This window comes from Rhinolophus ferrumequinum, chromosome 11 (assembly GCF_004115265.2).
Source record: "Rhinolophus ferrumequinum isolate MPI-CBG mRhiFer1 chromosome 11, mRhiFer1_v1.p, whole genome shotgun sequence".
In the NCBI taxonomy this organism is placed as follows: Eukaryota; Metazoa; Chordata; class Mammalia; order Chiroptera; family Rhinolophidae; genus Rhinolophus; species Rhinolophus ferrumequinum.
Window position 1 is genome coordinate 70,796,369 of NC_046294.1, and position 17,168 is coordinate 70,813,536.

Genomic DNA, 17,168 nt, shown 5'->3' on the forward strand with positions numbered 1-17,168 from the left:
GGGGGATCAACTGTACGGTGATGGAAGGGGAGCTGACTCTGGATGGTGAACACACAGTGTGATTTATGGATGATGTGATACAGAATTGCACACCTGAAATCTATGTAATTTTACTAACAATTGTCACCCCAATAAATTAAAAAATAAAATTAAAAAAAAAAGAAATAAATTGTCTAAATGTGTTGATTCAAGAGTTACTCACAAGGCAAAAATTTAGAAACATCTGAACTAACACAAAACAATGATTGGGGAAAATACACGCGCGCACACACACACACACACACACATCAAAAATGAAATGTGAATTTTTATTCTGGGAAAATCACTTAAAGACACTGGGAAATACTCATTAGCTTAAGTGCAAAAAAAAAAAAAGTTGAAACCAGAATGTATGTACAGTATTATTCAGGTTTGTTTAAGTTTGTTGTATGTGTTATACATCAAAGTGTTAACAGTGAGATTGCAATTCTTATTACAGTTCTCTGTTACAGTAATGCGTAATAAATAAACTTATAATAATGAATATGTAATTCTTTTATAATTAGGAAAAAAGTGAAGGGGAAAACAATTTCCTTTAGAAACCCTGATTTTGGGTTTCTATGTGTCACTAAATATGCTTCTAACAGGTTCCTCTTATATCCTACCTCCTACATGAAGGGAATCCCTTAGTTTCTACCCATTTACCTCTATTCTTCTCCTTCAGTTTGTGTCCCTGACATCTCTTCTGTTTCCATACTGTCTGTAACATCTTGATGAGTGTCTCCTAGGTCCTGGTTTCATCATGACGGACCACCTTTCTACTGCCCAGGACGTTGCCACTTCTTATTTTGCCACATGTGGAATATCCCACATCACCACTTTCTCAAATTGACTCCTACTTCACATTTCTTTAATTCTGTTAATGCTGGTATTTCTTGTATCGAAGTTACTTTTGACTATTTTCCTACTTGTATCTCACACCCACATCCTTCAGCTTCTCTTCTTTGTTAAGATACACCCCACAACTTGCCCCTCATTAGATAAGAGGTCTCCTCATATTCACATGCACCCAGCTGCACCATTTAATCAATATGTTCTACACAGTCCTCACGTTAATCTTGACATTCAGCTCTGATTTTGGCACCACCTTCCTCAAGCATTTGCAATGTCTATAACATGAAGTTTGCAGTCATTCTCTCTTTTCTGCCTTACCTCTCATTTCTGACTATCCCAAACAAAACCTTTTCATCTACAAAACTTACAACTTTTCCGGACTCGATTCCCTCACTCAAACTCTTCTCCTTTCATCTCCACTTTTACTCTAATCTTGTCAGTCAGAGTCCAGCTTAAACCTTTTACTGCCCTGGGAATGAGGCTTTTTTCTCTATTTTGAATTGAGATAGTTTATTGTAGGTGGGGAATAACTTAGGTTTCTGCAGAACTATATGATTTTCTTACTAATTTGGCTTCTTACTAGGATGACTTTACCACCCCCTTTGCCATATAAATAACAATTTTATACCTGCTGTTCTGGCGTAATTATTACTAGTGCCTCTGTTTAATTTGGACAGTAAATTATATGTTATCCTACTTATCCCATGTAAAATACACAGCAATAGTTGCTAGTGACTATATAAGCAAGAACTAAAGGGATTCATCTCATATAAAAGACTGTCTTTCTAAATCTTGCACTGAAAAGGAATTAAGTGTTGTATTCTTTAAGCACGTTCTAGATGAACTTTCAAAGTAGATTTGGTATATCAAATTCATCTTGATTGGAGGTGATGGAAAATATCTGTAACTGGCAAATGGTGAGAGGCATTATCTTTGTTTTCTCCTTCTTTGTGCCTCTCCCTACTCCCTTGGATGAGTTGGGATTGTGCATGGCAAACAAATTTCTGAGGAAATGACTTAATACTCTGTATCAGAGGTCCCCCAAACTACTCCCAGATTTGGTGATTTGCTTAGGAGGAATTACGGCTATGATTTATTACAGAGAAACAATAGAAAGAAAAATCAGCAAAGGATGCATAGGGGACAGTCTGGGGGAAAACCAGGCAAAAGCTTCCAAGAGTCATTTCCCAGTGGAGAGACACAGGACACATTTCATTCCCCCAGCTATGAGTTGTTAAAACACATGTGAAATGTTGTCTATTGGAAAGCCGTTATAGACTGAGTACCCATGGTTTTTTTTTTTGGCGGGGGGAGCTGGTCACTAGGCACCTTCTGCTTGTCATGTACCCCAGTTCCAGACTCCCAGAAGGAAAGCAGGGTTTTGAAATAAACCATATTGTTTACACAAACAGTTTGGCATAGTGCGCTACTCTTACCAGTTAGGGTGGTGGGAGCCCTCCCAAAGTCAACATTCCCAGATGCCAGCCAAGGGCCAGCCTCCTAAGCAAGCCTGTCCACGGATGGCGTCCATGCCCGCTGTGCTCTTTCTGCGCAGCTTTGTTGACCAGAAATAAATAGCTTATGCTCGAAAGGTGTCTCAGCATTCTAGTTTGTTCCCATGTTCCAGTCCACAATCAATGATGTTATCTTTTAAATAAATCTTCAGAAATATCCCGGGGAATAGAATGTTACCTCTGAGCCTAAAACTCTTCTTGTGTGCTTTACACCCAGCAGTGGGTGTACTGAAGCTTTTCTGTTGGAGAGCCGATTTTCTCATCGAACTCCCTCAGTGATGTTGGATTTGTGGTTTGGATCTGGCTGTTTGGGGAATATTTACACCACAGAAACCAGCGAAGACTGCAGATCAGGCTTTCCTCACGAGAGAGCCAGTTGTTAAACACTACTAGCATGCCGTTCACTATACCTCCGTATCATTCATTCTATAAATAGTGTGCTCCTCTAAGCAGTGGTACCAAGAAAATATATACGATTTTGGTAGAATACTGATTGTCTTTTTGTTGATCTATATCTTTTCTAAACCATCTCTGGGAGCTGAGAAGCTTCTGGTTCAGATTTCTTTACCAGTTTATATGTTCTTTTCGTATATTAGTTTAGAAACTTAGAATTCTCAACTTTAAAAATCCCTATGGAGTTATTTTGTAATATTGGGCTGTTTTATAATTGTATGAATAAATACACAGTAAGTATAATTATTTTTTAAAGTGTTTCAAATTAAGTTTTAAGATGCTATGTGCCCCAAGCCAGCAAACCTAATTTTATCTTTTTAAAAAGCTTTTGTTTGTGAAATTATCATTGTAAAATGGCTCCAAAGCAACGTTCTGTTACCGAATTGTTGGCAGATACTTAGTATTCCCGAGAGTCCATTTTTTTCATTTGCTTTTAGTAATCTCAGCTAGCAGCAAGGAGTGTGAAACTGGGCAAGAAAAGTAAAATCATGCCTCTCTATTAAACCAAAGTCAGGTTAAAAAAGGGCATCTGAGGATGGTAGTGGGCATAGAAGAGGGGAGAGAGGCAATGTCGAAAGAAATAAAATGATCTTAATAATACTTTCCCCACACTTTATCAATAGAACCTTACTGCAGTCATCACGAATAGATGTGTATGGCACTGAGGGAGCATGAATCATTAGGTTAGAACCGCTGACTGTTTTTGGCTCTGCTACCAGTGTTATCGTCCTACGATGTTACCTAATGATCTGCCTCTCCTGCTTAATATTGTCAGATGATTCTGCCTCAGTTAAAATACAAATTTGTTATGCAGTGTTCAAGAACATGTATAGTGTGATGCCAACCTTACTTCTCCCTCCTTCCCGCCACTTACTGTCAACAAAAGCTGTCAAACTTTCATGCCTGTACTTTATCATGGAAGTGACTCCTTTTTTATCTTTGACTCTTCAGTGCCGGTTGTTCATCTTAAAATTCAACTCAAACCACCACCATTGTCTCCTGGAACTTAAGTCTCTTTTTCTCTGATCCTATAGACTTTCAAATACATTTTTATAGCTTTTCTATGATATTTTTAAAAATGTAATGAATGTTGTAGGCTTACTCTTTGTTTTTCCTTCCACCCCATACATTATAAGCTCTTATGGACAAAGACTGCATTTTCCTAGTCTCTATTTCCAGATCATGATAATTGCTATATTAAATTTTTTGGCAGGACTCAATTTTTAACAAAGATTTTCAGAATAGATCAGGATTTGAGTCCCTCTCTAACATAGAACTTTGTGCTCTTTAGGCAGATACACAGATTGACCGAGAACATCAGAACTTCTATGAAGCATCACTAGAATATGTCTTTAAAATTCAAGAAGTTCAAGAAAAAAAGAAGTTTGAATTTGTTGAACCGGTAAGTTTGAGTTTCCCTATAAAAGAGTAAGTCTAGGATATACTAGACTAGTATATCCTATGAAAAAGAAGTGCAGTGTTTTTCTGTTGAAAATTATGATTTTTAAAAATAAATAGACAGGGAGGAATGGGGGAGGAGCAAAGTGAATCCTAATGTAAACTAGGGACTTTAATTAATAATGATGTATCAGTATTGGAATACCATTTGTAACAAATTCATGTTGCCCCATGTTAATGATAGGGGAAGCTGTGTGTGGGTAGCGGGTAAGAGGGTATATGGGAACACTATGATTTCTGCTCAAGTTTTCTGTAAACCTAAACCTGCTTTCAAAGTTAGTCTATTAATTTTAAAAAATTAAACATTAAAAATAAAAGGGTGTACATTACATACACCTATGCAAATACACCTCACCACTCAAGTGACCCACTTACCAAACCTTTAGGTAAAGGGGGAAAACATAAGGCTGGATTTCTCCCTTTGTTCCACCCCACTTCCCTTGCAAGGCTGGGATCTGCCTGAGTTTCCAATGAAGTCATTTATTTTCCTAAGTCAGTGTAAAAAGTAATGGATTCCCTAATGTAAACCACATTACAGAAAAGAACAGGTGGCTTGTCTTTATAAGCCTCGTTCATTTTCTTAGCATTTTTCCCCCCAAGTAATACCCTATATGTTACAATATTGGCAAAGTACACACCATTTGGGGGCGTCATCCGTGATGACTAAAAGTAAGTTCTGTAGTCAAGATTATCTTCTGTTAAAATATATAATGCACAGTTCCCATGAGATAAAAGGATAGCGATAGTAAAACAGGTAAGTAATCAAATATATGATTTAAGCTGTAATTTTTATCCTGTGTCAGTTTGTGAAAAATTATTTATAATAAAATCTCTGTTCCTGTTTAGTGGAGATGATGGAGAAAAGGGAAAAGATGCATTTTACAATATTTTTGACAAACTTTATTTCCTGATGGAGACGCATTAGTGATTCCCTAAAGATGATGGGGACTGAGATGGGGCAGAGGCTGGGGGCGGTGTCAGTCACAGCCTGGCTCCCAGCACCTCTGCTTCATTCCCTCCCCTTCAGCTGGAGCTACCTGACTTTCTCCTGTAAACTGGGCCCTTAGCAAGTTTATAAGACCAAGCCTTCCGCTAGAGGGATTCAAGGAACTGGAACCCACAGGGGCTCACTCGTGGATTTAACTTTTATCTTTTATCTGGGATGACAGCCTTAACTTCAAGTTCTGTTTGCCAAACAGCTAAGTCCTTACTCCCCTTAGAACGAATTGCAACTTCTAATTAGTAGACGCTTTGAGGATCTCATTAAACGTTTTTTAGGGGACCTTTGAAACTCAGCTGGGGTTCATGGGCAACGGGCCAGTCGAACAACCCCTCGTCTAGGAAGATGACCAATACTTAGAATTCGTACTCCCCTAAGTCCTGCCTCTGCATCCTACCCTGGTTTTGGAAGCCTCTCTCCTTGCTGGCAGACTTCCTCTGAGGGTCTGCCTGCCTCTTGGGATTCTGCATTTTAACTTTTCTGAAGACTAACCTGTTAAGGTACCCCCATTAATTCTGACAGTTTTCCTTCATACTTCTTTTCCTGTTCCCATTCCCTTCAGATACTGTGCTGGTTTGCTGCATTGGTCTTCCTTACACCTGGAATGTAATAATATGTAATTTTCACACGTGTAATAATCTTTTCACATCTGTGATACCTGTCTCGCTTCTGGAGGGACAGGCAGGTAGTCTCTTTCCCCATCAAAGCCTCTTTTATGGCTCATCCTGTCTGGGAACAGTGAAGTAGACCATCCTATCACATGACATCACGTATACAAGGAGACGATTGTAAAATCATTTGCTCACAGGTGATAGAAGGAATGATAAGAATTTATGAATTCCTGTGATATTACTTGTAGAGAGGTGGACACCGTCCTTCGATTGAAGTGTGTTTTCTTCCTTCTCTCTATCGTATCCCCAACTGGGATGGTCTGAAAAGTCTTCTGTAATGCATGCCTTTCGTGTGACACCACAATCAAAATTGATGTTAAATTTGTCCTTCTTCCAAAATATTTTCTTGGCTGCTGTATTTTCCTATTAGAATGTCTGGCCAAACCAAATAATACTGTCAGTGTAGTCTCATTCTCATTGCTAGCCGCGAAGTCTCTTCCGTGGGGTTTTACTTAATTTCCATTTCAATAATGAGAAGAATAGAAATGGGAGCAATGAGACATGGGCACGTTGCTCTTTAGGTTATGCATTTACAAATTAATTTGGAGGAAAAAGAAAATTAAGTTTCAAAAAACAAAACTCCCAGGAGCTCTATACATCCACACACAAAAAAACACAGGATACTTTAATATCTTTGCAGTTTTTATTCTGCAGAAATCCAATTCCTGTTGCATTACTGTTTCACATTGCAGAAATCTAGCAGCCTATTCTAGTTTAGCCCTGATTTATTTAACAAGCATTAGAGAAAATAAAATAACATAAAGGATGCGACTTATAAAGATTGTCAGATAGCAAGTAAATGATATAATTAGTCCTGGCGGTTTGATTTAAATAACATTCTTGCTTTGCAATAATTATTTGAGGTAATTTTACATTGTTTCAATTAATGTCAAAGTCCTACTTCTTGTTATAAAACTTGTACAGAATATTCAGGGGATATTAGAAATAAATATTCCTACAGTGTCGTTATTTCAAGGAAAGTCTAAAACATGGGAAAAAAGGGTCATTTACATATTTTTAAATAAAACTATGTTATTATTTTTATAAATCAGCATTTTGAATGCAATTCTCCATTAGCTATATAATTTTAGTGGCCATCTTTTTTTTTTTTTCTAGTTTATCACATTTTATGTAGAAAGTGATTATAGCTCTCTGGTGATTTCTAGACTTGAACTATCGAGTATGGTAGCTACTACTCACATATGGTTATGGAGCATTTGAAATGAGGCTAGTCTAGACTAAGATGCACTGTAAGTGTGAAATCTGTACTAGATTGCAAAGGTTAAGTACAAAAGAAGTTATTAATACTTATTTTGTGTTGGTTACATGTTAAAATAATAGTATTTTTAATAATTTTTAATTTCACTTGGCTTAATTTTTTTGTTTTTTTGTTTTTGCATGTTGTCACTAAAAATTTAAATTTTCACATTGGTTTGCATTTGTGGTTCACGCGTTTCTGTTAAACGGTGCTAGACCTCATCCTGTCAGATTTGCCAACAAGATATGTGAATTCATGTCTATAATGGGGGGGGACGGGGGGAAGATCAGAGAGAGAAACATCTTCTCCGGACTTCTTGATAGCACAACTGTACTACTTCTCAGAGTTGACTGGAGCTTATGAGAATTTTGAGGGATTAGGAGAGAAAACTTGAGAAGTTAACTGAACAAAGCAGCTTATATAAGAGAGTTGAGCCCTAGTGTATCAGTAGTATATTATGGTGCATGAAAGTTTGTGGCTCAGAAAAGTAAAAGAATCTTTTTATGCCTGATCCCCCTGAATGCAGTTCATTCAGCTGCAGTTTGTATATCTTTTCATTCCATCCTGTGAGAACAGTTAGTTGTGACTAATGTTTTGTGAGCAGCTACTATATGCTATGTGTTTTCTTCATGTTATCTCACATAAATTCTCTATCACTTGATTATTAGGTAGTTGTTATCCTTCCAAAGGAAGTTAAGTCACAGAAAGTTAGTTAGATATCAGTGGTCACAAACCTAAAGATGGTGAGAGCCAGGAATCTAGAACCCAAATCTGAAGTCACGGTATAGTACCATTTACTAATAACTTACTGGCTAATTGATACAATAATTAGAACCTCACTATATTTTCTCTGACCAAATAAAATGGATGACCCTATAAAAACGTATTGTAAAGCTATTTTAATTTCTAAAATTTAGAAGAAGAAAATAAGAGGTTGAACTTTACTTTGGTAAAGGTAACTGAATTAATGCACATATCTGCCCATTCATTCATTTTTCTTCCCTTCATCTCTCATCATCCTATTTTAAAGTTGTCTTCCCACTCCACAGTTGACCAACCAATCACTTTCCATGTAGAGAAGTATAATGGCTGAGTGGGAATAAGATGAAATTTGGCTCCAGCCTTACAGCGGTGCAATTTTGGCACCTTTTCAAACTCTGTGTGCCTCAGGTTTTTATTTGTAAGTTGGGGGTTAAAATTGTATTTAGTTCTGAGGATTGTGGTGAGGCTCAACCAGTGCCGGTTACCTGGAGAGCAAGTGCCAGCGCATTTCTAGCATCTGTAAGGTGTCAGCTGTGTGAGCGCTTACCTGAACCATTCTCACTAGATGTGATGAATCCATTTATTAGTGTGGTTCAGAGCCAGATGGAGCTTTTCAAAAACACATTTAAAATTTTTAACATGTTTCAAAATATACATCTAAATTCTGTAAGAGCATTTTCATATTAGAAGATTCTTTTTAGACTTCATTTTAGTCTTATTGTATTATGTTTAAAATTAATATAAATGAAAACAAACCCTTATATATAGGAACTAAAATGTACCGCTTTTCAGACTCTTCCCTTAGTCTGGTAAGTTTAATTTTAAATCTTTTGCTGAAGAAAATTTGACTTAATTTGCATAGTGTATTTTGGCTCTTTAGCTTATTATATTCTGAAGTAGACTATAGAATACTTTTTGAGTTCTCTAAAATGGTTGACTAATTTCAAGACTGAACAACAGCTACTGGCTAAGTTAAAAAAAAAATTGTCAGATAGTATATAGACCTGGAGGTCTTGAAAGTTAAACCTTTTTGTGTTTTTTTTTTTCCAATATGATTGGTTAGCTTTGATATATAAAATTTGATTTAGGGTAAATCAAAGTGAGCAAGAAGGGTACCAACCCATTCAATGAGAAAATTCAAAGTGAGCAAATAAGACAATGTCATTTTTAAAAAAACTCTGTTGGACTTAGGTTAAATTTCTATCCTACTGAAAACCTAAGTGCAATCATTCTATAAAAATGAAGCAATAAAGCTCTCTTTAGGTCACATTCCTTAAAATAAAATCTGTGTTGTTCCTTTTATTTAGTTCTAGGTACTGTTATTCAAAATCTGAAATTTGTAGTAGTTAATGAGTAAAATTTTGGAAAACTAAGACAGATAACAGTCTCTTTAGCTGACTCATCCCCTTGAACTTCGTTTTAGAAATCAAGCATGGGAATGGCTAGTCTAAATGTAGCTTCTGCTGGACTTGAATCACCTTGCTGGCTACATTATCTTCTTCATTAAGCTGAAAAGATAAGCTGACTTTATTCTTCATTGCTTCTATTCTTTACCCCAGAAGTTTAAGTCCTGCGACTTCATCTGAATTCCATCCCTTTGCTTAGAAATACTCCTTCAGGAACTTTAATGATTCTTCACTGCTGAACAGTATTATATGGCATGAGTTCGAAAAGTTTGGACTTTTTAAATTAATTGAATCAATGTACATATATGTCTGTTCATTCGTTTGTTCTGCCATTCTTCTTTCATCATCCTATTTTAAAAGTTGTGTGCCCAGGCTACAGGTGACCAACCTCATTCTATCCTTGGTACTCCTTTCTCTTCAGTTTTCTCATGTGTTTTGTTAGGTTTTAAAACCTACTCATTTCCACTCAGTAAACTCCTATCCACATCTATGCATTGGACTTAAAGCACTTCCTGGTCTTTTTGAGTCTTTTCTCTAAGGTGTTTATCTCTGTTTCCTCCACATAAGGAATATCAGACTACAGGTTTCACTCAGGCCTGACACTTGTACAGTGTGAAAACTGATGCCTTGCCTTTGCCCTATTTTTCCAGGCTTCTTGGGGTTTCCGTAGCCAAATGTAGAGGGTCTACATAAGATTTTGATTTCTTTTAGTGCATTATGGTGCTCTATGTATGGGAAGTGTTTATTTTGTTTAAAAATAGCCTAATTGGAATGTAATTCACATACCACATGATTCCCACTGTTAGTTGATTTTTTAATTTATGGTGTGAAGTAGGGATCCAACTTCATCCTTTTGCCTATGGCTATCCAGCGGTCCAAGAATAATTTGTTGAAAAGACTGATTTTCCCATTGAATGGGTTGGTACCCTTCTTGAAAATAAGTTGACCATGGATGTGTAGGTTTATTTCCAGACTCTCAAATCACTTTCATTGATTTATAGGGCTATCATCGGGCTAGGATCACACTGTATTGACTACTGTTGCTTTGTATTAAGTTTTGAAATCAAGAAGTGTGAATCTACTTTGTTCTTTTTCAAAATTGTTTTGACTGGTTTATGTTTGTTGCAATTTCATATGAATTTTAGAATCAGCTAATCAATTATTATAAAGAAGTCAGCTGGGCTTCTGATACATCAATTTGGGGAGTGTTGCCATCTAACAATATAAAATCTTCCAATCCATGAAAATGAAATATTTTCCTTTTATTTAGATCTTCTTTAATTTCTTTCAACAATGTTTTATACTTTTCAAATTATAAATTTTGCACTTCTTTTTAAAGAATTTATTCCTAAATAGTTTATTCTTTTTGAAGCTCTTGTAAATGGAATTGTTTGTAAATTTCATTTTCAGATTGTTTATTTGCAAGGCATTAGAAATACAATTGATTTTTGTATATTGATTTCGTATCCTGCAACGTTGCTGAACTTGTTTATTAGTTCTAGTAGTCTTTTTAGTGGATTCATTAGGATTTTTCAGTGATTAATTTCTTAGGAGATAAGGAATGAATCACATCATTACAAGAGCCTTTACGTCCTTGTTGTTCCGCTAAGTTCGGGCAACAGTCATCAGAAATTACTACATCAATCATTGGTTTGGGGATTCTTCTGCTCACTCCCAGGCTAGCCCAACCCCTTTTCTCACATTTCTCTGCCATTCACTGGTAACTATGAGCCCTTAAGGCTTGAAACCTGGTGATTAATGGGCTGGGGAATTGTGAGTATTTGTTCCTTTGCTGATTTGTAATGGGTTTCTCAAAATGATTACTTACCTATAAATGCAGTATTAATTTTCACAGTCGGTCAGGTTATTGGAGTGACAAAATGTAATTTGATTCTAAAACCCTTGGGAATAATAAAGTGTTGTATAAGTTTTTCCTGATGATAAAGGTGACTGACTTTCTTAATATTGAAACCTAATCTGTCTGGTAGTTTGTAATTGTTATTGTTGTTATACTAAAGGTCAGGATTAGTTTAAGGTAAGTTGAGACACAGTAGTCTTTTCCATACCAATCCACCCACTCAGGCAGATTGAACAAAGAAGAAGCCACGGTGAGAAATGCAGTTCTTCAAGTTTCGGGCTGTCCTGTATTCACTTCCCTTAATTTAGCATCATGGAATTTATTGTGGATAAAAAGAATCAGTACATATTCAAGCCTAAAAATGTTTAACTTTGCTACCATCTAGTGGTAGTTATTTCATGCATGCTGTTTTTATTAGACTTTCTCAAACCTGCTTCCAAAGTAAATGCAGAACAAAAGGAAAAGGTGGGTGATTCTTTGTATATAATTTTTCTGTACTTTCCAAAGACTTGTACATCCTCTAGGGGGTGTTCTGCACAAATTGTTAGAGTAAAACATTTGTCAGCTACTTAGTGTATCTGAATTCTGCAAGAAGAGGCCAATAGAATTACTTATTTAGATGGATATTGGGGAATTGGGTGTTCTCTGGGAAAATTGATGACAGATACTATTTTTTATAAGTTTAATTGAATTCTTTGTACTTAGGATGATCTTAGAATAGCATCTTCCTTGTATGGCATCCAGTTCATTAGGCAATTAATTTTGGACTATGCATAAACATTGAAACATTAAACAGTATTTCTTTTAACAACTTCATAAACTATTATTTGGATATTTAGAACACTAGTGTTCTTTCTTCTTATACTTTAAAATATTTTCGTATTTTTGTCTATGAAAATTTCTAAATCTACATATCCAAGCCCCAGTTAATTAAAGCTATTTTCTAATCCAATTTTAAGCCATGGTTCTTTTTTAATTGGGCCACAATATGTACAGGTTACATATTTTAAATTATGTGATAATTTGCAACTATGTCGTAGCATCATTTTAGTACTGGAAAATCTATTGACTATTTAGCTGTGATAATTTTCAGTTGATGTAAAATTGACAGTGTAAAATAATTCTAAAATTAACAAATGATACATTTGTTAACAAATGATACACATTAACAAATTAACAAATGATACACATTGTCAGGGACTGTAAGGAGAAGGAAAATCTTTAAAATATAACAACTTAAATCCAATTTGAAAGTGTGTGCTTTCTGAAATGAACATAATGATGATAGAAGTTGACTTGTTATAGGAAGAAAAACCTTAGTTTATTGTTTTCAGATAGAACCAGAACTTACCTGTTGGAAATCAACACACATACCGGTCAATGCTTAGTTCAATCCCCTTGCTTCCCCAGACAGAGGTAATGACCAGATGTTATTTACATATAAAAATGGTTTCAAATTGTGGTTTTTTTCTTAATTTAAAATAATATCTTACAGACATATTATGCTGTTTGAATTAAAAAAAAACACATTAGCCAGTTCTCAAAAATATTTTTTAACTTTATTGTTGGAAGAGATTGAGGAAGAGATTAAATTGGTGGACAAGTTTGCCAAATAAAATTCCAGTGAATTAAATGAAAAAAAATAATTTTTCAGTTATAACATTCTATATTAACAACTGTGTCCTGTAACTCCAGGGAGAACCACTCGTACTGCATGAATAAGAACATTATAAATAAGCACATATGAATTTGGGATTAGAAGGCTAGGATCAAAGAAATTGTGCTTTTCTAAAGGAGATTTTACTCTAACGCTTCCATGAAAGGTCTGTGTATGTCTCCTGTTTTTGCTCAAGTCTTCCCTGTTTGTTATTCCCACTCCTTGCTAAAATGTTGTCTGTTCATTATCCAAATCACTACCGCCACCTTGTGATACTGTCCTTAATTTCATCTGGCCAAATCCTAATTCCTTCCATTAGGTGCTTCTTATCTCTAGTTTACTGGTTTAGTCTTCCTCACCTCTGCACATGATTTACCTCTCTGTTTTGGTTAGAAGCTTTTCTGGAGTAGAACCTATGTCACTTTGGTCTTTATCCCCACTAATGGTCTCTCCTCAATATTTGTTCAATGCATTTGAATGTGAGAAAAGTTAACATGACATCTGTCCATGACAAGACTCAAAAGTGAAATCACCGTCTGCTAAAAAAGGAAGTAAAAATTAGCTTTTGTGGTTTGTTTCACATCCGTAGTTTTAGTGCCTGCGTTGGCCAAAGAGACTGAAAATTTATTAGCTGAGGAATTAAAATGAAATATAATTTCCCCAATTTATTTTATTTGATCATCTTTTGTAAAAAAAAAAAACACATGTTTTCATGGTTTCTTTTTTATCTCTTTATTTTTGCAGCTTTTGTCATTCCTTCAGGGTTTATTTACTTTTTACCACGAGGGATATGAACTCGCCCAGGAATTCGCACCGTATAAACAACAGCTGCAGTTCAACTTACAGAATGTAAGACTATACCTGTTCCACTGCCTCTCCTTAGCGATGGTCACAGCGCCACTAAGCTATAACCAAGCCAAACCTTGGCGTCTTTCCAAAACGTATCTAAGTAGAGTAAAACCTCGCTAATTTAGAAAAGCCACATCATAAATTTATTTGAAACTTTTTGGTTTTTTAGCTACAGGTTGAAAGTACACCACGAAAATCTTAATGTTAGAAAAAAACATATACTAGAAAATTTCATAAAAATAAATGTTACTGAGGTGTTGGACACCTGGAAGTTTGGAAATGTTTACCTTATATTCAGTGTTCTCAGTACTTCACTGGGTGACCTTAGGCTAGTTTTATTTTCTGAGAGGACAACACTTCTGTATTTATGAAACGAAGATTATACTTGAGCGCTGTAAGGTACCATCCTTGTGTGAAATTGTATATATCGGATATTTATTATTTTCAAATAATAAATTTGAGCATGGTTTGAAAGATTCAAAAGTAACTGTTTTAAAGCTTAAGTGAGAATTATTTACAAACATCGTATCTATTTCTGTCAGGGTTGTTTTTTGAAAGTTACCTCATTATTCCTCTTGACATTTCATTCCATCGTTACACAAATTCTGATTTGCAGATGCTGAACACCACTTACATTGAAAAAAACAAAAAACAAAAACCAACTCAGCCAATCCATTTCTGCATTACCAAACCTGACAAATAATAAAGTTCTTATTGTTCAGGGTTTTGTATAAATGAAGTTATTTCTGAAACCCTGTGTCGTTCTCTATAGCCAAAATAATTTGGAAAGCTGTCACTTAATTTTCGATAAAGAGCTTGGTTTTCACTGCTTATCTGATTTTTGCCATTGCGGAGATGTCCAGTAAATAGAGCTATGGATTTGGAGTGTCCCATGAGAAAAATATAATTGGATTTATTCTACTTGTGTTTTGAGTTTTAGCTTTTTATTTAACCTAGATTTTTCTAGCAGAATCGATTTCACATGCAATTCATTCCATTGTTTTTCAATACGGAATGCATTTGGGCTTTTTCAGTAAATGTTAAAAAGGAAAATTATAAAAGCCAAAGGGTGTTTATGATTTATTTTCATATTAAATGTGATTTTAATTCTATTCCTGGGATTTGAGAACAGGTAAAGAATAGGAAAAAATTCTGATCCTTACCTTGAAAAGAGACTGGTAGCAAAAGTGGCAAGTAAGAAAATTTAGTTCTTTTATTATGGGCCATAACAAAATCTTAGAGTTCGGTAGTGATGATTTTTATGTTTCCAAATGTGTATTGTTGAGATAACATGGCTTGCATGCAGAGGAGGTTTTCACAGAGAAAAGCCTTGTGCTTTTTATGTCTTATCTCAAGTAAACTTGCTGTTACGTGAGCAGGCTATTTCTTGCTATTGCTAGAACTTGGGAACCTGTTCATTTTTATGAGTTAATTTTACACTCTTGATAACTATGCTAGGATTTCTGGAAACCAAGGTAAATGATGTTTCTTCAAAAGCGTTTGGAATAAGGATGATGAAGTTTTTTTGGTTTTTTTATGAGTGCCACGTATTTCAAAAGCATGTGAATTTAATTTGTTTTTATCCCCTATAAGAAATATACGTCACTATGTATCTGCCTTTTTACCTTAGGTATTAGTGATTATAAAATTCTATTTAATAAACATTATGTATTTTTAAATGCTATAGTCAGCCCCTAAGTAATAGAGTTAGAGTGGGAAATAGTAAGAAACACACACAGATGTAAAAAGAGACCGCAGAAGGTTCAGGTAGAAAAGTTTCACTAAAGCCATTCAGAATCGGCCATAGGACTCAACACAGAGGGTCATGGATGTGGGTGAGTAATGCTGAAAGAATCAAAGTAATTCTTTGCATAGTTTGCAGTGTTGAAACTTCAGGCTGGAGAATTGTCAAAACTGGTAGATAGGAATGAATGAAATTGTTATTTCTGTTTACTTAAGACAAGGAATAATTTTGAAAGTACTCGACAAGAGGTAGAGCGGTTGATGCAAAGGATGAAATCTGCCAACCAAGATTACAGACCACCCAGCCAGTGGACGATGGAAGGCTATCTTTATGTCCAGGAGAAGCGTGAGTCACAAAGATATAATTTAATGTCTTATGGTTGACATTCTGTTTCCACAAGATGTGACATAGTTAGTATTTTTTCCTTCAAGTAGGAAGACTGAAATCCCTTATAGCTTTATTTAATCTGCTCTGCCACCATCACCTCCAAAGTGAGGAAGTTGTTTCACATTTCTTTTCGTTGGCATATTGTTGAACTTGGAACTTAGGACCTTTTAACAGTAACATGAGTTCGGTTTTAGAATTTAATTATGATATCTAACTCAATTTCAAGTTTGATGGAAAGTTGAAAATCAAAGGCTTTTATCAGGATGAATCATCCTGGTGACTATGATAACAGTTTCCCCTCCAGCAGCATTATTCATTGAATTCTATGTTTTGTCAATTTTTAGGAGTAAATTAGGCAATTATGTAATGTTGGACATTACATAGGAAATACGCATCAGACCCGATAGAACGCTCTTATAATTGCCTCACGCTAGGCAAGTTTTTCTCACAAAATTTACTAAAAAGCCATTCCAAATTGTATAACTAGTGTCCATTCTGCATGATATTTGTCATTAAGTGGAACCAGTCCGACTCAATTAACTCTCTATTTCAAACCAGATATGCCCTGAAGCACCACTCTCATACTCTTTGTGGTAAAGGGACAATTGTTTTTATTTTCAGTCCATCAGGGACTAATGTTTTTGTGAAATCCAAAAGCCTATGCTTGGATTTTTCAGTAATGTCAAATTGCTGTAAAAGTTTTGGAATGCTTATCTCCACTTTCTGTACTTTTCCTGTTTATCGGGACTCACAAACCACATGGAGTAGCACTGCTCTAAAGTCTCCCTGTCAGTAGACAACAGTTTAACAAAGTTGTTTGGTTAGTAAGATATTATAGTTAGTGGGTTTGGGATGGGGAAGCTGCAGATTTGAGATTGGCTGTGAAAGTTTTTGACAATGCAACATGACCACTAAAACGTCAGCCATTTCACATTTGGCCTGCCCAGGTGATGCTCGTTGGTTGGTTGGTAGTATACCAGCAAATCCAATAGACTAGGCAGACAGGTATTACTGCCTGGACTAGATGGTAGAGGCCTGCTAGCTCAGGAGATCTGGGTTCTGGGATTTTCTCTCTCATAACTATCTACCTTGACCAGTCTGTTTTCGCATGTTAAAATGATAACGCACCTTCTGTGATGGCCCCTTAGCAGTATGTGACATTTTAGTTTCTCACAGTATGATGCTCATTCTCTTTTTGGCATTCTCTTTTTTGATGTTGTCTTCTTGCTTCTGAGATATTTTCTATCTCGATTTTCTCTGTATCTGCCTGTGTTATTT

At 35.6% G+C, this 17,168-nt stretch overlaps 1 protein-coding gene across 1 annotated transcript in view; it reads left to right on the forward strand.

The window, feature by feature from the left end:
* The window catches only part of ARHGAP42 (Rho GTPase activating protein 42), a 251,311-nt gene that overhangs the window by 184,628 nt on the left and 49,515 nt on the right, over positions 1-17,168 (forward strand). Inside the window, exons 6-8 of the mRNA XM_033121252.1 lie at positions 4,132-4,242; positions 13,655-13,759; positions 15,719-15,848. Coding sequence (XP_032977143.1) covers positions 4,132-4,242; positions 13,655-13,759; positions 15,719-15,848 — 346 coding nt within the window. The remainder of the gene's footprint in view (positions 1-4,131; positions 4,243-13,654; positions 13,760-15,718; positions 15,849-17,168) is intronic.